Source organism: Pteronotus mesoamericanus, unplaced genomic scaffold, assembly GCF_021234165.1.
Source record: "Pteronotus mesoamericanus isolate MK-2021 breed Mesoamerican mustached bat unplaced genomic scaffold, CSHL_Meso_final contig_75, whole genome shotgun sequence".
Classification (NCBI taxonomy): Eukaryota; Metazoa; Chordata; class Mammalia; order Chiroptera; family Mormoopidae; genus Pteronotus; species Pteronotus mesoamericanus.
Window position 1 is genome coordinate 7,669,014 of NW_026555249.1, and position 22,231 is coordinate 7,691,244.

A 22,231-nucleotide genomic window follows, 5' to 3' on the forward strand; every position below is an offset into this window, starting at 1 on the left:
TGGATAGGAGGTTGAACCAGGTAACTTCCATCTTTACATCCATATTATTGTAACTAAAAACTTGCAGGTATGTGATATTCTCAAATCAAATGTCACTTCAAACATGCCTTTTTTTGCCGTCCTTTCCTTGCCTCGCCACAGAAGGCTCTACTGTGCCCGTGACAAGCGGAAGGTGTCTGGGGTCACCTTGTTCAGATACACCATGTGCTGGCTTCTTCTGGCTTTGTTTAAATGCAGTGAGGTTGTCAACTGGAATAAGTTGTGGGGTTTTGTACTACAAGAAAGAAAGCAGGCATGTTGATTTAAAACACCTCAGTTATGCAATAAGTTAAAAAACTGAGAAAAGTATTTGTTTAAACTAAGATGTGCGAGAGATGACATATGTCCAAGATAACTGACTGACTTAGAAAGGTAAGAGGAATAACATGATCTTAAGGAATAAATGATTTTGGAGTGCTGGGAATTTAATTGGGTTGTCCTATTTCAAAAATTAAGCTGCAAGTCCTCATTTTCTTAATTTCTTTTTCACATTAAAAATCTTCCTTCTTATAAATGAAATTGTATGTCCAATATGTGATTCAAAATTCTTTGGAGCAGGAGGGTGCAGGCAGGCAGAGATTTTGGATGGAGCTCCTTAGCAGTATGTTGATAACCACAGGTGCTGTGGGTAGGAGCCTGGGGATTTGTAATACTATTCTAACAAAATTTCTTTAAATTTTCATCAAAATGTCTATTTTTCTATTCCCTTAATCCTTTCTTTTCTGTTCATAATATGAACAGAAAACAAGGCATGGTAAGTACTTTTTCTAAGAAATGACCATTTCTTTTCCCAGTATCATCTTCAAATCTTAAAAGTGCACCAAGGAATAAATTACTCAATTTCACTCAATGACCTTTCTACAATGGTACTAATAACTTACAAAATTGCAACCTAGACAATTTGAATTTCATAAACTGAAGGTGTTAGTGGGCTTATTAAGATTCAATCTTTGTGTTCTGAAGTACTTTAAAAAGACACCATTTGTGATATGTGGAACTAATAGACCTGGGTCTATTTAACAATTTTAAGCTCTACCAGATTTGAAGGAAATCATAGCACAATTGCTAGCAATCCCCAACTCTGTTCTCTTCTGTATGTGCACGTGCACACACACACATATACTGGTCATTTCATTTCACTACTTATTTCTTCTATAAGTAGGAGAAATACGTGTGAAAGAGTTCAGCAAATTCTGGTACTGATGTACCAGACAGACCTAAAACCTTTAAAATACCCAGTTATCATCTTAAACTGGATTTTTATGTGTCATCAATCGCAGCAGCACTATTTTTTACAGAAGGAACATGCAGCAGCAGCGCCTCCCTGGGCGTGCGGTGAGCACAGCACGCAGCGCAGGACTGTGGCCCGGCCCCTCCCCGCAGAGCGTGTTACCGTGTTCTCCTGGGGGAGGCGTGAGGGAAGCAGTGGCAGCCCTGGGTGTTCGCCTCCCGCGGCTGCCGTTATGGGAGGCACCGAGGGAACCGTAACTGGCTTTCTGGAGACGGAGGGAAATACGTAAGGAGGTGTAAGCTGCAGGTGCAGTAATGGAAATCCAAAGGAATTCTGAGATGTCTCAAGGGGCCCTGGCTTCACATCGAATACTTTTTCAGGTTTTGCAAATATCGAAGAGCCCTGTTGAGGTGTCAAGTTTTCTTGTCCAACGTACTGATCCGAGTTCACATGCCTAGGGGCTTCTGCAGTGACAGTCTCTGCCCCTCTCTTCTGCCTGGCTGCCCTATGCGGGGCTTCAGTGTCATGCTGGCTCAAACTCCAGCAGGGCGCCGAGGGAGCGTGCACCGCCCTCGGTGGCAGGGGAGGCTGGGAGGACGCAGGTGGCCCCCAGGCCTCTCTTGGCTGTGGCGGACGCCTGCAGGGGCCTTGTGGGACTCTTACTGCAGGGAAGAGAAGGGGCTTAAATTCGTGCTTAGGCTGAAACTGAAGCAGAGGGAAACCACCACCCGGTGTGAGAGTGTCTGCAGCCGGGAGAAACTGAGGCATCTTCGGAATGGCAGAAGATGTGGGCAGAAGCCGGATGTAAGTACTCCCAGCAGGGGCTGGGGAAAAGGAAGTCGTTGGTACACTTTCAGAAGCTGTAGGCAGTCCACTATTCTGGGGTTGGCCTTCCAATGGACAAGGAATACTCCCGTGCGGAACATTCTGGAAGAGAATAAAAGCTATTATGTATTATGAATCCCTTATTTTGTAAATGATGTTCAATATGTCTTGGAGGGGTTGGGATGTAATAACAGCCAAAATGCTGTTTACTCAAATAACAAAAAACCACCACCAAACTACTAGAATAACGTCAATGGCACTTCCGAACATGTTACCTGTGAATTTGCATTGCTACTTTGGTCAGACCGCACTGCTCCTTCTGGACAGGGGAGGCTCTTCCTGCCGGGCTCCCTGGTGTGCTCGTCCACGGGCGGTGGTTTAAGGAACAGCCTCTCCCTCAGGCTCCCACCGGTGTCTTCAGCATCACCGCTGCCTCCTGCTAGGTGTGACGCCTGGCTTCCCGCCAAAGGCACAGACTGGGACTGCTGAACAAGTCGGTGTCTGTCTGGGAGGTCAGCAAAGGATGACCCTACTATTTGCATTAGACTCAGGAAGTTGATCTGTTGCAGCTACAATAAAAAAAATAAAAGAAAATTAAAGGAGCATCTGAAACTATTAAAAAAAAAACCTGCTAAAGAATCAACAACAACCAGCTGAGTATTTAACAACAGTAAGACCTTTGAGTATCTGTAAGATCCATGAATGCTGAGCAGGAAGCAAAGCTAGGAGAGATTTTTCTTTTTTTTTAAAGGAAAAAAGAATAGCTTCCTATCTTCAAGGAGCTGTCAACTGGGAACATGAACTCATGAATAAGACTTGGGACTATTTATAAAGCAGTTTACATAAATACCCCAGGGACCATAAAGGAGTGACCTGTGGAGCGGGGTGAGGGTAATTAAAGAATTCCTAAACTGGGGATGTGTGAGAACAGGTTTTCAGGAAACAAATCAGCAGAGATTAGCAACCAGGTAAAGGACGAGGAGATCCCATGGAAGGGCTGACAGGGTGACTGGCGAAAGCGCACATCGCTGGTTGACAAGCTTTGTTACACATCGGGACCCCCGAGCAGCACTAAATCTCAGTGGCCAGGTGACACCCTGCACCAGTAAACACAGGGCGTCTGGGATTGGGAGCCGGGGTTCTTATGTTTTAAGGTGACCAGGTAGCTTTTTCCAGGTGAGGCCCCACATAATGCCTCCCGCCAAGAAGAGAGGAGAGAAGAAAGGCTGTTCAGCCATCAGCGAGATAGTGGCCAGAGAATACACCATCAACGTCCACAAGCGCATCCATGGAGTGGGCTCCAAGAAGCGTGCCTATCAGGTACTCAGATCCAGAGATTTGCCACAAAGGAGATGGGAACTCCAGATGTGCGCACTGACACCAGGCTCGGCACAGCTGGCTGGGACAAAGGAATAAATGTCCCATATGTGCCCAGGTGTGGTTGTCCAGAAAACATAATGAGGACGAGGATTCGCCAAAAAAGCTCTACACAGTTGGTCACCTATGTACCTGTTACCACTTTCAAAAATCTACAAACAGTTAATGTGGATGAGAACTCACTGCTGATTGTCAATAGTCATAAAATTGAAACACAAAGATAAACAGGTGATTTAAGGTGCAGCAAAGCTTGGGAACCACTATCACCACCCAATGGCTTACGTAGATCAGGAAATCCGCAGCAGCTGTAATGAGGGGCAGGTTAGTGCTGTGGTCCTCAAACGCCAGCGCGCATCAGAACCCCCTGGAGGGCTTGGCACGGCACCCTTTGCTGAACCTTATCCCCAGGGCTGCTAAAGTCAGTCAGTCTGGAATGGGTGCCTGAGAATCTGTATTTCTAACACCTGAGTGATGCTGACATTACTGCTCCATGGACCATGGACTTGTGAGAGTATGGTGAGAAATGTGGAAGGGTAAAAGCTGGCTGAGGGGTCAAGCCCAACAGAAGAATGTGCACCTTGTAAAACAAACTAATATAGACAGACTGCAGGTTAAAAACATGGAGGTTTCTTTCAATTGTAAAAGAAATGAATGTTTATTACAGGGGAAAAAAAACCCCAAAATAAAAATCATTCATAATCCTATCCCAAAAGATAACTGATATGTTTTGTGTATTTCATTATTTGCATTTTAAAGAATATATATCAAATAGTATATAAGTTTGTACCTGAAATTTAAACAGAAAAATACAGTATTAAAACAATATCTGAAGAAGAATGTCCTAGAAAATGTACACAGAAGATAATGGAAGTATGGAGTCCTAAGACTCTATCTATGGTTGGGTACGCGACGGAAATAGCAAGTGCTGTACGGACATGTGGGCGGAAGAATCAAGAGGGCACCACCCAACACACTGGACACGGGTGGAGAAGGCAGGCAGGGATGACTCCCGAAGACCTTCCTCTTTTGTGTTTTCCAAATTATTTACAGATTTTGTTAAATACACTGGCCAGTGACCAGCAAAGTCCCCAAGTAATCTAAAACACAAGGTTGAGAAATGTGTCTAAAACTTTAGGCTGTTAAAACAGGTAGTGTTACTAAATGGAAAAGGGAAAGGACTGGGGAGAATAAGAATAAAGTCAGTTTCAATAAGTTTCATATGACAGTGGAACATGCGGAAACAGTATTCTCATCAGGGCCCCTAAGTTCAAAGAAATCAAGAATCACCAATAAAAATGGTATATTACATCCCATGAGTAGAGGGTTAAATGTGAGGGAAATGAATGTTTAACAGAGCAAAACAGGAAAGGAAAATAACTTTAAAGTTTTGGTAGACAGAGAAGAAGATAATCAGGTGAGAACGTGATGGAAGTCAAAGTGAAAAGGGGCTTTCCAGTGCAGCAGGCAATTTCACAACAAGCCAAAATCAGGTCTGAGGGTACGAAATGTGACGTGGCAGGCTGCCTTAGAAAACACGCTCTGGGTGTGCACACACATCTGGAGTTCCCGCCTCCTCCGTGGCAAAGTTCCAGATCCGAGTGCCTGAGGTCACTGCGAGAAGCGGGGAGCCCAGTCGGGCTCGAGGCCCTGCAGTTCTGAACTCCTGACTGACAGAGACTGCCCCAAGCGCAGGCACCGGGCAACGTAACGTCACCTTGTCCATCTCCAGAAGTTTATTCCTGTTTAAAAATCTTACATAGATATCGTGTGGGGGCTTGTTATACACATTTATATGGAGATGTGCTTACCTGAACTAATGTAAACATTTCATCTTGGAGCATCTGCCGAACAGCATCAGAAGAACCTGGAAACTGAGCCCTGGGTTCATCTCCCTGGGGCTGCTGGGGTGTTGGCCCAGGTGTTTGTGAAGCAGCACTGACTCCAGTTGACACCAAGGGTGGATCTGCGGAAGATTTCTCTTTAGGTGCAGAGATCTGTGCACTACACATGGGAGCACATAAGTGAAAATCACACATTAATCAATAAGAAAACAAATTAAAAGTCTGTGACCTGAATATTGTGATCCTACTTTTTTCCTCTCCTTTAAAGGCTTTCTGAAAGTTTTCAGAAAATGTAAGCCCTAAAGCTCGTCTCTGTACCCCTTCACATTTGTCACCCACCGAACCTTTGCCAGCAGCACAGCGATTCGCCCAGTGCCTTTATTCAGAGGCGTGTGCTGTGTAGTCCGCCCAGCCCCCTCCCCTGGGGTCGCAGCCTGGGCTGTTCACACATGTATTTTACTTGCGTGGTCCCTGTGGGAATCTGAGTTTGACCTGTGCAATCATTCTAATTAGCTGATAGTCTATGTAATTTTGTTTAAGAATATTTTTTGTCCAAATTTAGTGACTCAGAATGGAGTTAAGAAAATAGGAAATGTATGGGTTAAAAAATGTTTGATTCTAAGGCAGGTACAGCAAACTCCCACTGATCATCATTAAAGGTGAAATAACAGTACTGTGAACATTTCATTTCCAAGAAAATTACAGAGTTTATATCTAAACCCTAACCAACAAAAGATCAAGTATGATTTTTACTTTTTTGTAGGACAGCACCCAACCATATGAGCCACATCAGTCAGGGTTTTTCACTTTTTTTAATAAAATGATTATTTGGGGATGATTTCTTAAATATAGCAGGTACTCAATGTTTTCGAAGCAAGTCAATTTCATAAACTGATTCAGGGAGTGGACATACCTTACTGAAATAAAATGATCATTATCTCTAAAAAGAAAAGAACTTATTAAATTGCATTTAGATTTATTTGGGCTTACTCTCACTTCCTTTCAGCAATGTTTGCCTTTTATCAAGCATCTAATGTCCTCAATAACAAAACTTTATTTGGCAAATCCACGAAAAAGAGGCATTACAATTGACTTGCCTGTTTTAAGACAACTTTATGTTAGCCCTTGCTTTCAACAAGTAGTATGAAGATAAATTCTAGTTACGGTTAATTTCAAAGGAAAGCTGTGTTATATTATCCTCCTTTTTCAGAAATATTTCTACTCACTAAGCACATTATTCAACCTCTGTAAAAGAAATTCAAAAGACAGACCTGGATGAATTTGTTCTATGAGAATTAAAAGCGTTTTAGCCCTGGATGGGTGCCTCTGTTGGTTGGAGCATTGTCCCATACACCAAAAGGTTGCAGGTTCAATCCCTGATCAAGGCACATACCTAGATTGTGGGTTCAATCCCAGGTCGGGGTGCGTATGGGAAGCAACTGATCGATGTTTCTCTCTCTCTCTAAAATCAATAAAAATATCCTCAGGTGAGGATTATAAAAAATAAAAATAAAAAAGCATTTTATATGAAAATCTTTTAGAGGCTGGAAATGAGCAACAATCACATCTTTCAATAATACAGACACTACTTTTTTTCAGAAAAGACTGTTCTAACAGTTCCTGTGTGTCTTTAAAACACACCTATTAGAGGAAAATCTTTCGATAATAAACTTAGAGCTGCCATAAATGTGTACCTATGTTGCTTTTTCAATGCTTCACATTGTTTGCATTTTATTCTCATAGTTTGTAGTGAAAACATTTAGTAAATATTTAAAAATGGTACAATAAGCATCATTTCATTCTTTTACCTATTTATAAAACAGGATAAAATGGTACAGTACATAAAAATCCTTACCTAGAAATTTCTGAACTTGTGTCTACACAAAGTGAATCAGGACTTGTGTGTTCAGGATTTGAAAAGGCTTCAATCATACTGTAACTAAAGATTAATAATCGATTAGAAACCAAGATAGTCTTCACATTCTCTAAGGTACAAGTGATTTAATGCTCAGCCATCTGAGAGTCTAAACATTCTCTAATTCTGTGATGTTTAGCTCATAATTACAATCTGTTTACATTTGTCTCCATAGTAATTAGTCACAGATTCAAACAAAAGCAAAGAATACGTCCAGACAGCTTAACATAACGACCTGAGCATTGCTGAGCGCTCAGCTACAGAAATGATAGAAAACCTCAGGGGAGGCTGGCGCAGCGAAGCTGGCTGGGGCTTTGAACACCCCCGGGGAAGAGACAGGCCCTCTGCTCAGAGCACGGCAGAGCCTGTCATCATGCCCAACTCTCTGCGGGTGAGTCTTTTAATAACAGAAATACCTGCATTGCTTGTAAAGGCGCACGGCATTCAATAGGTTCTTTTTGTTAATTATCCACAGAATAATTGAACAAAATTTGTACATTAAGAGAAAAATCTAATTATGTTGCCTCTCTTACATGAGGTAGTTCTAAAACTCTAAGGTTTTCAAAATTCAGCTCGCCAGCAGAGGATATGTACATCACAGCCTTATGGATGGTGTACAATAATTATGCCACAAGAGTGAAAGATTATATATATAAAGGGATTCAAAATAGATCTTTATTTGATCCCATAAACATGGAATCAGTATGTGTGGGCGGTTCCCTGATTAGCGGCTGAACAAACCCTGGTCTACTTACAGCTGTACCTTACTAAGGCTGACAGTGACGAGAGAACAAAAGGCATGTTAGATAGCTTTATTTCACTCTACTGAGGTCAGGAGCATAACATTTACTAAAAATCAGCATTTTCCACTGCTATAAACTGAAGTCACAATTCCACTAGGAACACAGGACCACCATAAAATATGTATTGTAAATTACAAGAAAAAAAAATCTTTTCAAGCGAATCCTTCCACGCTTTCCCCCCTTACCCTTTCTGTCCTGTTGATACTTTCTCCACATGGGTCTCCAATGGCTCCTCCCTTGGACAGTGCACTTCTCCTGCAGAGAGCTGTTAAAATTGATGGCCCCCAAAAGAAAGGAGGGGAAACAAATAGGTATTACTGTTTTAAATATCCTGAGTTTCACATTAGCCACTCACTCAGAGTGACAGCAGTTTCAAAGCAAGTGAGAAACCAAAGCATTAAAGTGTAGGCCCGGTCTTGCTCTGACTGGGTCTTTATACTGTGTGAATTGCTTTTGGCCCCTCAGCCTGAGCTACTGAGCATATTAAAGTACAACGTATTTATGAACACATTTACATATAGCTGTCACCACGTAAGTGGGTACACTGTGAGAACCACTATAAAGGAACTGTTTCAATAAATAGAAATGTCTGTATTCTACCTGGAAATCCTGTGTATCCAGTTTTGAAAAACCAAATAGTACATACAAGTGCACATATGTGCAAAAACTGCACACTACAGTTGAATTATATATTTTGAACAAAGAATACCTTCAAATGCCTGATTATACTAATTCGCTACAGCACTTTACGAAGTGAAAATTTCAGTCCCCAGTCACAGGCTTTCAGTGGGAGACACAGGCTGTAGACGCAGCTGCCTCTGCCAGTCAGGGTGCTCGGGGGAGCAGGACCTCGGCTGGGTGTACTGAGTGAGAACATGTCAGTATAACTTAAGTAACTTTACCCACTATTTACCGACTTACTTCTTCTAAGTGCTGTGGGAACGTCGGCATGCCAATGGCAACAGTGGGACTTTGGAGACTTCCAACAGGTTCTTTGGCATCTTCTACAGGAAAACAAGGAGGAAGAGAAAACTGACCATTTGAGAAATAATCATTTTACTTTTTAGATGGTTCAGGAACATTACGGGAAAATATATAATGGCAGAAATATTTCATAGTCTCCTTACAGAAACATGTTTTAAAAACACCTGGTGACAACCCCTCTTCCTCCGGGGAATCTGAGGTAAGCCTCGAGGGGCCTCAGGTGGGTGTGCGCGACTCACACACAGCACCGGGAACTCCTGCCTGAGGAAGGCTGCCTAGGAGGTGCGCAGAGCCAGTTCTCAGGAAAAGAGGCCCACAGCAAGCACAGAGGCACGGCACGAGGCCTAATCATTTAAATTCAGGTTGTCAGTTAATATTTCATAAATACTGAATTGCTTTAATTTTTGGTTTTAGGCTATTATAAATTTACTCATTTAGATATAAGACTACATAAGCTATTGCAGATAATCATTCACCAATTTCAAATTAGTAAGGCCAAACAAAAAGATTAGCCACATGAACTAACCTTCGTGGTCTGATGGGTATGTATTCATTTCCTCCAGTGTAAATGTTTCTATTCCTAAAAGATCCACATCGGTATCTACAAGTTCGTTTTCAGTATCATCAGTGACAGAAATATCATTGCATTCTTTTATTACAGGTGTTTTGGCTTCAGTTGGCATCCTATTGACAAAAATGAAGCAGCCAAAAATTGTAACTCATTCTTGGAAACAAAGAGCTTGCTTTCAATTGAATCAGTTCCTTTAAAAAGAACAAACTTAGTTTTTATATTTATATAGTCTTTCATATTTTTAACCATGTCTGGTCCACAGCAGAAGCTCAATAAAAGGCTGCACAATGAATGACCGAATGCCCCCATTGTTATTCACTCAAAATATTAGAATAATGTCAACTTATCTAAATCTGCTGTTTTCACACAGGAATCTCCCAGCCTTAGGATCCAAAGGCATAACTCACAGCATTGCTTCAAGTGTAAGAGTGGATGAAATGATTAGTTCAACTTCCTCTGACATCGGCAATCAATTAATACAATAAAGGGATCTCTCAGGCTGAATTAGTTCCACTCTCAGAAGACAGAAGACAGACTAACAGGGAAGACATATACTTTGCAACAAACTGTTAAAGCACTTCAGAAAGGGCTCACCTCTTGGTTCTCCAGTTCAAAGAAATACTAACTCCTTTAACTGCCAAGGTCTAATTTTTCCCTCTAAGCCCAAACACCATCAAGAAAGGTATCATCCACTGAAAAGAACATTGTAATCAGCAACTTACTTCAAGATGCTCTGACAAGATTCATCGTGATCGCTTCTCTCCTCCGGCCCACCTTGAGCGGATCCTGCCGCCGAGCAGCCAGCATCTGCCTTGCGGTCACTCTCAGCTTTGGGTCCCCTCTGAGACCTGGTGGAAGGACTCCCTTGGACCTAAAACAAGCCATTTGTAGTAGATTTCATTATTGAATCCCATCCTCTTCATTGTATTTTTACATTATTAATACTTTCTACAGAATTTCTCCTGGCTAAGTTTCTTATTCCTTTGTCTAGCATAGAGCCCACATCTACAACTCAGTATTTCATGTGAAAGCAATGATCAAGTCTTTATTCCACCAAGAAAAAACAAGCCTGACTACCTAGAGAGTATTCAAAAGAAATCAGCCTTACAAATTTGTACGGTAATCACCAATGTTTTCAGGCCACAGAAACAGCAGCAATGAAAATGCAAAGTGGCTTTCATTTAATTCTCTTTACTATATAATAAAGACATTAAGTAATTATTTTGAAATGACATAGTTGGCAAGTATATATACAGCTAAAAATACAATGCATGCAGATCTTTTATCTCTTTCTCACATATTTAGGTGTGTGCCACCTAGAAACACAAACTTTAGCAACAACAAATATCACTGAAAGTATCTAAGTATCTTAAAAACTACCTTAGGATAACAGAAACTGATCTTTAAAAAAACTGCAAAAAAAACCTCAAAAAAGAAACAAAACACATACCCTTCCTAGAATAAACTATTTTTGAACAAAAGTATTTTAAAATAGAAAATAGAAATGTTCTATTTAAAATAGAAAATAGAAAAGTAGAATGAGAATATGGGGGGGGCGGCGGTCAACCAAGGCAGTGACAGAGAGGCTGCTGGGCCCCCCTCCTCCACGGACCACCAAATGCACAACTGCCCACCCAGCAACTGCCGCTGAAAGAAACCCAGGAACCAATGGACTCCTGCACCTCGGGAATGAGGAAATGCCCACACTGAAAAGGGCAGGAAAGGTTGAGAGGCACTCAACACGCACCCCATCCAGACACGGGCCCTGCTCCCACTTCTCTCCAGGAACAAGGGTTTGAGCCCCACACTTAGCACCTAAACTTTTAAGACTCCCATGTAAGGGACAGAACCCCCAAGCCCCTAGGTGTGCAAGTGAGGGAGGCTTGCATCCATGAGCCCCACAAGACCAGGCAAACCAAGGAGCTGTTTTAGCAGGTGTGTGAGCATTGCGCGGCTCTCCCCAGTGGGCTCAGCCCAGAGAGGCAGGGACAGCCACCCCCCAGGCTTCTTCTGGAAGGGGTCCCCCGGCACGCTTTGCAAGCTGCTGCCTGAGGGTCAAGCTTCTAACTTAGCTGCCTAGGGTCCTCCCCAGGACCAGGGAAGCTGAAGGCCCCCTCCCCGACCTTCGCTGCCTCACCCTAAGCGGCCAGGATCCCCCTAGAAGAGCTTCTACATGCATCTGACACCCACTTTTGCAGAGGCTGGCTGAGGGACGTGTTCCCAGGTCACCTGTCTCTGGGAGCCAATGGGGCTCGCCTTCACAGGTCCCACAGGGCTATAGCAAGCAAAGAAGCAGTTCTTACTGGGTGCAAGAGCATCCAGCATGGCTGCGACCTGGGTCCAGTCCCCAGGAGCCAGCCAACACCCATCCCTGCTCCTCCACAGCAAGGCCTTCACTGCAGACTTTGACACATGCTGACCGAGGGTCCGGCTTCCCATCCACCTGCATCTAGGTGATAAATGTGATCCACCCCATGGGACACTGAGAGCCCCTTGGAGCCACTAAGAACAAAGGAGGAGGCTTGGACAATCACAATGGTTTCAGGGACAACCAAAAGCCCAAGCCAGGCTGACTGACAAGGTTCCTCTCCTACAGGAGACCGCTCTGTCCAGACTGGGAGATGTGCCGTTTCATCTAACATGGAAATACGGAGTCAAGGAAAGGAGGAAACTAAAGACTGTGTTCCACGCCAATGAATGAGATATATCTCCAGAAACAGATCTTGTAATAGCACTTCGAAGTTTCTTCTTTCTCCTTCGTTTTATAAACAGACACAAAACCTCAAAGACTCCATGGAAGTACTTTTACCCTAACTGATTACTTCTAAGAATTAAAGGAACCACTTGAAGTAAAAAAAAAAAAAAAAAAAAAAAGGCACAAAAAAATGGTGTAACATTATAATCAATCTTGCCATTAACTTCATTTTTTAATGATTCTTCAACAGATGGGGAAATATAAATCTAGTTTTAAACTAAAAAGAGAATTGTCATTTGTATGTAATGAACAACTTAAGGACTTACCCTAATAATGGCATTATTTGCCTTGTAGGTAGCAAGATAGGGTTGTCGCAAGAGCCACAAGGATGTAAGGATGGCAGCTGAGGAGGTCCGCACGCGAATGACGGGGCTGTGCCCACAGGGTGACTCTGCAAGGCGGGTAGCGCAGGGCAGCCTTCGGTCGGCCCACCTAACCATCCACTCCAGCAGCCTCCGTAGGCTGCCGGGCGTGTCACTCAATGCTGCAGGAAGCACCTCGGCAGGGTCGTCACTGCACTGAATGGGTTTGAAGATACATCTTCTACTCTTAGTGGACTTGGGAGCCCAAAGAACAGAGTTCATCAGTCTCTGGATTACACGCTTCTCTGTACTGTCATCTTGTATTCTATACACTGACTTTTGTTTTAAACCAAACAATCCACTCTTTCCTTCATTTTTATTAACTTCACTTGAGGGGTTCTCTAAGGAAGGTCTGACCCCTGGACTAAGCACTACTGAAGCTGAAAGTGCCTGGCTTTCTGACTTTTCAGACTCATGTGACTCTGGAGCAACAACAAAGCAAGAGCCAGCTCTGAACACGTTCTGGCTTCTGGGTTTGCCCTGATGTCCTGTTAATGTCGCATGTATATCAAAAAGCAAAGGGTTAAGTTCATGTTCTCTAAGATGTCCAGAAAAACTGGTTAGAAATGGAATGCCAGGATCCTTGGAACCACACATGTCTCTTTCAAGAACATAACTCAAGAAGAGTTCAAGGAACTTCATATATTCATCATCATCACGTTCAAATTCCCAAACACCTATTACAGGAAGTACATTTTGTAATAACTTTTCATGATCTTCCTTCCTTTTAGGGTTTTCTTTCTGATTACCTATTTTCTTTTTATCATTGGATTTAGCAATCAATGTGAATTCCATGTGATCTGGAGCATTCCTACAACAAAACAAAGGTGGAAAGGACAAAATTAGAGATCATTTAATCACCAAAACTTATCTTGACAATAAAAATTCTCTCCACTGATTAAGTCATATCATTTTTTTCATACCTCGATTACCTATCTTTCCAATGAAGGGATTGGATGAAAGATCTCTAACTCTTCACTAGAGCTGAATATCCTGAATCTAAAAACACCACATGTTAATGATAAAAGGGAAAATTTGTGTTAGAGGAGATTAAAATGTGTTTGCAGAAATTCCCCTATTAAAAAACATGACTGTTGCCTTGGCCAATGTGGCTCAGTTGGGGGGAGTGTCATCCCCCAAGAATGGAAAGGTTGTGGGTTCAGTCCCAGTCAGGACTCACACAGAAGGCCACAGATCAATGTTTCTCTCTCACATTGTTGTTTCTCTCTCTCTCCACCTTCCTCTCACTCTAAAAGGAATGAAAAAATGTCCTTGGGTGAAGATTTAAAAAAAAAATGAATGCTATGTTACACTAGGGGAGAAAAGTCCTCTAATAGGTTAGAGTACAAAGACAATAAAAATCACGAGGCTCCCACACGTTAGCCTGTGGCTCTTGCTTCCCTTCTGTGTTCACCCCCTCAGCGCCCAACACAACGTGCTTGAACAAGGTGGACTGTTCTCAGGAGTCCTCACCACACAAAAGGCGGGGATTTCATAAACACTCTCTACTGCTATTAAACCTGTTCTGCAGGTACCTTAAATGCCAACTGTAATTATTTTAAAATCTGTTTTCTCTCAACATGGTCCTTAGGGCGGAACACAGATCCCTAGTTTCCTCAAAGAGAAATAAAAAGTTCCGTAGGCACCTGGTCTAAGTCGCTACCTGTATGTCTCTCCTAATTTAAAAGGCGCGACAAGCAGCCTCCAGGGTGGGTATTCCAAACAGAAGTTGTTTGGTAAAACAAGCACACCATTTATATGGTTTAGGCAGATGTTTGAAGTGGATGGAATTACTTCACTTAAGCAAGATTATGGTCAATTATATAGTTTTTCAGTCATGAGAAGGATAAATTATATTTCAGATACTAGATAGAATTAAAAGAAAAAAAATCTGCTTAAATCACAGTAAGAGAGGTTTAAATGATAACAACAATCTCTCAATAATTTATAGGCAAGTTTTAAAAATGAACGTGCAATTTCCTTCCCTGGAAACTTAAATAATATAGCTCACCCAATAATCCTGAACTATTTAAATCTCAAGATTACTAAAGAATTAAAAGTCTTCTAGTGAACTCCAGGATTTAATCTACTCATCTGATTTTATACTTGCAGATGACAAAATTATTTCATCTCTCAATAATCGTTTTAATAGATTTTTCAAGTGGGCAGTCTCATTTCACATTCCTAACCTCCTTGTGAGCAGGCAGGGGAGTGCTTCTTCCCATTGTTAGGACAATCAAGGAGGTCGTTGGGACTAGAAACCAGCTTATCGGTTGCCTGAAAGTACTGAAAACTTTTTTTTCCCAAAGGGAGTGAATGCTTGCTCTTAAGAGATCCCAACTGTACCTTTGATGGAAATGTGTCCTACTTTTTCCTCCGACCGACAAAGCCTCAGAGACAGCCTCTGTGTCGCTGTGGGCCGGAGAGCTGCCCAGGTCTGTGAGCGTGCTCCTGCTCAGACTGGCCCCCAGGGAGGAGAGCCTGCCGAAGCCTGGAACCTCGGCAGCCCTTTCTTCTTCAACTGGTTCCCATATGTTTGTCTCGAAAGCGCCTATGTTTCTCTGCACACGTTTTAGGGCTTTCACCCTTACTTTGTGGGTGGAATGCATGAGAACAGACATCATTTCCTCAGTCTGGGGGCCTAGAAAGAAAAGAACAAAAGGCTTTACAGTTTATTGAAATGTCCCAGCACAAGACACAAGGGGACCCAATTCTGGTCCCTCCTGGGGACATAAAATCTGACAACTAAGGCTTTATTTCCCCATTCTTACAGACCTTGCTTTCATCAGTATTTGTTAGAAAGTTACAGTTCATACTTTAAGGTCAGACCGCAGAAGCTAGAGAAGGTCCCTTAAAGAATAAAAGGGGCAGCTCTGGCCAGGCGGCTTCACTGACTGAAGTAACATCTGGATGGTTCAGTCTGGTCAGAGCACACCCAAGAGTCGACCCATGAATACAGGAATGGGTGGAACAACAGGTTGATGTCTCTACCCCCCGCCCCCGCTTCCTCTTTATCTAAAATCAATTTTTAATTTTTTTAAAAAAAGAATAAAAGGGACAGAACCCAGACAATAAGAAGTGTACCCTGGAAAACAAAAAATTAAGAAGTAATTTAACCATCTCAAAAATCAGAAGGATGATTGTAAAATGAATCACTAATATGTTTTCTAGTTCCACAGAGTGGTAAGAAAATAAGTATAATTTTAGCCAAAGAAACAAGAATATATTTCTGACTTCAACTAATGGGAAACAATAGGGAAGAAAGTTGTTTGAGGCTGCCTATTAAAAAATTTTAAACATTAATATGTAAACAAGACATTTTAGACAATGTCAAAAAAGTCTTAAGGAAAATATACATCACAAATACAAGTATATGAATGAAATAACGTGCAACCACAGGACATAATTTCTACAACATGGTCAATGTACTTAAGGCCACTAATTACACTTAAAATGGTAAATTTTTTATATTATGTATATTTTACTGCAATAAAAAATAATTTCCACATGGCCATCTGAAATATATAGGATAAAATTAGAAGCATAAATAACCATAAAGAGAAAGGAAGAATACTAGCTTTCAGTAAATACCTACATTATGCAAAGTACTATATGCTCACTTTATATATTTTATCTTATTTAATCCTCTTCCAATACACATTTGTAGAGCTGCTGTTAATACCGTCACTTTACAAATAAGGAAATTAGACTCAGCGAGACTGAGCAACTTGGTTGCTAAATGACAGAGCCCTGACAGGGAAGCCAGGTCTTTTGTCTGGCACCCTGTGATGGGAAAGTGCCTCTGACTTCTCATACTCCCTCCCGGAGGAGGGGAGAAATGTACAAGCCCTAGAAAATTCATGCTTTCAAAACACAATGGGCCCTGGCTACGTAGCTCAGTTGGCTAGAGCATGATCCCCATGTGCCAAGGTTGCAGGTTTGATCCCCAGTCAGTGCACATACAAGAAGCAACCAGTGAATTCATAACTAAGTGGAACAACCATGTTTTTCTCTTTCTATAAAAATCAATTTAAAAAATGAGAATCTTCAGCAATTTTTCTATCAGATTTCTATCTGTTGAAGAAGCAACGAACAATACCTTTCACAACACAGTGTCTGAGTCTCTGTAGAAGAGAGTGGTATTTTTCTCTTAAAGGAACTCTTATGTCCTCAGGACTGGGAAACGCTTTCACAAAAATCTCTGCTACCTTTAGAAAAATTCAAAAGTGAGTTTTGTGAGCAGCAACATTCTTAATTAAAATAAAAATCCTTTAAAGTCTCTGATTCTGAGTTAGTTAATGTCCACCTACGTTCACATTACCTGTCTGATTGGTGGCAGCTCTCCAATAAGGCTCAAAATGAGGTCCTGAATAAGCTCTTCAATATTAGAAAACCGAGAGAAGGGGAGCATTCGACAAGCCCATTCCACAGCACTGAGACAGTGCTCCACCATGCAAGAGTCGAACTCCACTCGGAGGTCCTAAACGGGCATTGAAAAAACTCATTGCCTTTCCGCTTTTGAGAGGCAGACCAGAATTTTTTTTTTTTTTAATTTGCTACAAATAGTAAAATCTACCAAGCAATAATTTCACAAGTTAATACTTGTTCATTTTTCTTATTCTTTTACAAGGCAAATACCTTCTTTCCTTCCACATTTTCTCTTGCTTTCTGATACTGCCTGCAACAATAGGATAACTTATCACGGACGTGTAGCATCCAACACAAAGCACAAAGCTCCCTGAAGCAACCTGAATCAGGAACACAAATATAAGAGAAGACGGCATGAGCACATGCATTAACAACCTCGCCTCTCTCTGCTTGTTACTTTTTCAAAATAAATGCATTTTTTTTAATTATAAAAGGAGTATATGCTCATTATCAACATCTTATACAAAACTTCTGGAGAATCTTCCAGAATTTTTATGTATATTATTCTAGAATATTTCATACATGTCAGTTGCATGAAAACATTGAAAACACTGTTAAAGAGTAAATAAATCTATTTACTAGTAGTTGCTTTAAACTTTATAGTATATTGTTGACACTTTTCAAGCCAATACACATAGCTGTACTTAATACTGAATAGTTAATTTATTTGGAAAATCACTTATAGATAAGCATTTAAGTGTAAAATTTTTCAATACTAAATCATAATTTCCAATATTGAACAATTTTCTTTATGAAAGCAATACACGTACATAAAGATATATAATATCATATTACACTATTTTCTTTTTTCTTCCCCAAGGTGTCTTGGATATCTTTCCATGGAAGTAACATACACAGTCTTTTCATTGCCAGAATACGGGAACTTCCCCAAATCACAAGTATATCATTATTAATATTTGGGCCTGATTTCTAAGCGAGCAGTTTGTTTCGGACAAACCTATTGCTTTAATGGAAACTTCATCAAGCTTGCTGTCTCCAGCTGCTCCAGGTCGAAAGAATGCTATGCCTCCTATACAGTAATTAAGTAACGACTGAGGAAAAGGACTCAGTGAGGGAAGGGACCCTTTCATTCGAATCTGAAAGCAAAGAATGATAGAGTACGGTGTTAGTTGCCTGAACCGATTTTTAAGGAAACTATAGAGCAATAAACAGCAAAGATAAACCACACAGAATGGAAAACAGAGCACAGTTTCTATACTACGTAATAAAATAGCCCTGAAATCAGCTGTACCTTCAAAAACGTAGCTCACATTTTTAATTCTGAAATTCATTAGGTTCAATCTCAAGAGAAAAAAAGGTTTAATCAAATTACCTTCTTGTCACTCAGTTATGATTGTATAAAATGAATTTAATGTTTTTTTGTGCTTTCTCCAAAGGCATGATAAGGAAAATAAAGAAATTTATCTAACTTTTGTCTAAACTAAAACTATGTGTAGTACCTAAAAACAAATACAAAAAAAAAAAAAGGTACATAACTTTTGTAAAACTAACCTATAAGTGACAGAATTAGAAAGTCACCATTTCGCAACCCCTAATAAACTAAGGACTCTAGTGAGCATCGTCAATAAGTGCTAAAATAAGAAAAACTTGGTGGCTGATGGAGAACGTGACAATGGGTAGGACATGACCCAAAGTCATTGACCCATCTCCCAATCACTAAAAGTGATATAAGGTGAAGGGCTTAAGAGGCACTAATTGGTTGTTACAAAATAGTCATGGCGATAAAAAGTCCAGCACAGAAAATACAGTCAATAATACTGTAGTAACTACTGAATTTTGCCATGTATAATGTGCATTTGTTTGCCCAAATTTTTGAGAGAAAAATAAGGATATGCATCATACATGGGTAGTACCTGAAATACCTTGTATCTGTTCTGGTTTTTTTTATTTGTTACATAAAACATCTTGTACCATAATATGTTCAAAAATAAATGCTAGAATTCCTTTATACCACAAAAAACCAAGTATCTAAATATAAATAAATAAATAAATAAATAAATAATTGAATTAAAAAATTAAAAGTTTTTTTTCCTGAAAAGTTTGGGCCAAAAATATGGGTGCGCATTATACACGGGAGCACATTATACATGACAAAACGTGATATGTATGGTGTTAGGTGGGCACTGAAAATATCAGGGGGGAACACTCTGTAAAGTATATGATTGTATAACCATAGTGCTATACACCTGAAACTAATATAAAATATTACATGTAAATTGTAATTGAAAAAAATTAAAATTATTTTTAAAAATAAAATGAAATACTGAAAACACATACATATGCATTCATTCACAGAGGCACACGGAAAGAAAATAAACTGGAAAAAGATCAAACAATATCCAAAAAATGCTGATAACTCAACATCTGGTGATAGATTCTTTTTACTTTTACATGTTTAAATTTCCAGAACAGAAAGTTTTATAAAACACTTGTTCTACATTATTATGACTTATTTCTTACGCTACCAGGGAAGTAGTTGTTCTATATAGTTTTTAAATAAACATCTTTTAAACAGCTTTAGATCTATAGAAAAAGTACAAAGATGCTAGTACAGGGTGGTTCCACCCAGTTTCCTCTCTTATCAACAGCTTACATTTGCTATAATTAACAGGCCAATATATTGATACATTATTAACTCTCAACCATACTATATTCAGATTTCCATAGTTTTCACCTGATGTCTTTGGTGTTCTATAATCCCATCCGGGATACCACATTACATTTAGACATTATGCCTCCTTGGGAACTTCTTGGCTATGACAGTTCCTCAGATTTTTCTTGTTGAGTTTTTTTTGTTTGTTTGTTTTTGTTTTTATACTTTTTACTTCTAAGTCTACATCTAAGTAAACTTAGCCAGGTACTTCTGGTAAATAAAAGCTTTTAAAATATATATAAATGCATCATTAATTTCTTCATGCTAATATATTATAACAAACAAGAATCTATAACCTGGGGTAAGCTGGTGAAGTTGCTTATATTTATATGCATAAAATATTTCTGGAAGGATACCTAAGTGTAGTGGTTGTCTCTGTGGACTGGAAGTCCAGGGGGAGAGGAAAACTCACTTTTCGTTAACTCCTGTTACTAGTGGCCTCCATGATTTGATAAGAAATAAGCCATTAATCTTATCTGTTGTAAATGATGAATGGCTTCTCTTGTTGCTTCCAATTTTATTTTGGTTTTTGGCTTTTGACAGTTTGTCTATGATGTGTCTTTGAAGGGATCTCCAACTTTATCCTACTTAAGAGTTGTTGGAGCCTCTTAGAAGTGTAGATCGATGTTTTTCCTTCAAATTTTGGGCATTTTTGGCCATGATTTCTCTAAGGTTTCTTTCTCCCCTTTCTCTCCTCTGTACTGTGGTATGTTTGACAGTGTCCCACAGGTCGCGAGGCTCTGTTCATTTTTCTTCGTTCTTTCTCCCTTTCTATTCCTCAGACAGCACAATCTCAACTGACCTGTCTTCCAGTTTGCACATTCTCCTGCTTGCTCCGGTCTGCCGTGGATCCCCTCTGGTGAACTTTCCAATTCAAATACTGTACTTTTCAACTCCAGAATTTCTTTTTGGTCTTTTTTAAAAAAATAATTTCTATCTCTTTATTGCTATCTTCTTTTTAGTGAGACATCATTCTCATACGTCCCTTTAGTTCCTTAGAAATGGTTTCTTTATTAAACATATTTAGAATAGCTGATTAAAATCTTCGTCTAGTAAGTCCAACATCTGAGCTTCCTCAGGGAACTGATTGCCTTTCTCCTGTGTATGAGCCATACTCTCAAGTTTCTTGAATACATGCTCTCTGGGTTGTTGCAACCGTTTGGTTAATTTCTAGAATCCCGAAAAAGTGAATCCTGAAAATTTTTGCCAGTATTTCCATTGTTTTGGGAGAAGTGCGATGTCTTAGATGTCCTTACTCTGCCACTTTCACTGACACCTTCACTAGCTCTTTTGAATTACACAAATTGTTAAAACAACAGGACACGCACCAGGCTTATTCAGGTTGTTGGCAGAATTCCAACCCATGTGGTTCTAGGACTGAGTTCCCCTGTTTCCTTGCTGGCTATGGGCTAGAGAGCATTCTCAGTTTCTACAAGCTGCCTTCATTCCCTGGCCTTCAACTGTCTTAAGCCAGCCGGTGAGCAGAGTCCTCCTGACCCTTCTAATCTCCCCGTCGGCCTCATTTCTCTGGTCTTCCTTTTCCACAGCATCTCACTGACTGACTCTTCCTGCCTCCCTTCTTTGCTTTAAGGGCTTCTGTGGTTACACTGGACCCACCAAGATAAACCAGGATACTTTCCCTATATTAAGGTCAGCTGATTAGTAATGTGAATTCCATCTGCAAAGGCCCATCAGGCAATATTTAGGCAGAATTAGAATTCTGACTACCACATGCACCATGCTTTACCAGGTAATTTAGTACTTGTAAAAATTTTTTACAAGGAGGAATGTCATTAGCTGTGGTGCCAATTTTAATAGAATCCATAGTCTTTACATGCCAGTTGAATGTACTGAAACTAAATTAAATGAGATTATTGTCAGGAGTTGTAATATCAACCTACAATGTGAATATAATTTATAACTTTTAAGTAAACAGTTTTCTACAATAAAAATTTTTAAAATAAAGTTTCTTATAACAACTTCCAGGCTCAATATATCTTGAAACTATTAAAACAAATCTTTTAATAATATAGGAAAACTCTTTGCCTTCTTAGTAAACATATTTTAAAAATTTGGGGCATCATAAGATACAGGATGAGTACAAATGTTTCTCTCTAAAAAAAGGCTAATTTCAAAAATATCTTGATATAACTTCTCAGAGCCTCTCTAAAGAATCTGTCCTACTAAAAAAAGTTGTAGATTCTTATATTAAATGTAATAATTAAGAGCCAAATTAAGGGTATTTGGGACTAATTTTTAGAGAGACAGACTCCAGGCCTCTCTCTCTGGCAGGGGATAAGGGACTGGCAGCCAGATAAGGGACACCAACCAGATGTCCCATCTGGCTGCAGACCAGATAAGAACACAGATCCAGCTCGGCAGCAGTAAGGCAGTCAGTGTAGGAGAGGACAGCCCCAGCGTCACAA

At 40.3% G+C, this 22,231-nt stretch overlaps 1 protein-coding gene across 1 annotated transcript in view; it reads right to left on the bottom strand.

Moving 5' to 3' along the window:
- CPLANE1 (ciliogenesis and planar polarity effector complex subunit 1) overlaps nucleotides 1-22,231 on the bottom strand; it is an 85,023-nt gene that overhangs the window by 33,057 nt on the left and 29,735 nt on the right. Inside the window, exons 22-37 of the mRNA XM_054583998.1 lie at nucleotides 18,090-18,228; nucleotides 17,342-17,451; nucleotides 17,025-17,183; nucleotides 16,803-16,911; nucleotides 15,050-15,344; nucleotides 12,608-13,514; nucleotides 10,309-10,457; nucleotides 9,542-9,699; nucleotides 8,953-9,035; nucleotides 8,217-8,296; nucleotides 7,169-7,252; nucleotides 6,707-6,775; nucleotides 5,281-5,473; nucleotides 2,371-2,664; nucleotides 1,433-2,197; nucleotides 108-274 (exon numbers count right to left, since the gene is read on the bottom strand). Coding sequence (XP_054439973.1) covers nucleotides 108-274; nucleotides 1,433-2,197; nucleotides 2,371-2,664; nucleotides 5,281-5,473; nucleotides 6,707-6,775; nucleotides 7,169-7,252; nucleotides 8,217-8,296; nucleotides 8,953-9,035; nucleotides 9,542-9,699; nucleotides 10,309-10,457; nucleotides 12,608-13,514; nucleotides 15,050-15,344; nucleotides 16,803-16,911; nucleotides 17,025-17,183; nucleotides 17,342-17,451; nucleotides 18,090-18,228 — 3,761 coding nt within the window. The remainder of the gene's footprint in view (nucleotides 1-107; nucleotides 275-1,432; nucleotides 2,198-2,370; nucleotides 2,665-5,280; nucleotides 5,474-6,706; nucleotides 6,776-7,168; nucleotides 7,253-8,216; nucleotides 8,297-8,952; nucleotides 9,036-9,541; nucleotides 9,700-10,308; nucleotides 10,458-12,607; nucleotides 13,515-15,049; nucleotides 15,345-16,802; nucleotides 16,912-17,024; nucleotides 17,184-17,341; nucleotides 17,452-18,089; nucleotides 18,229-22,231) is intronic.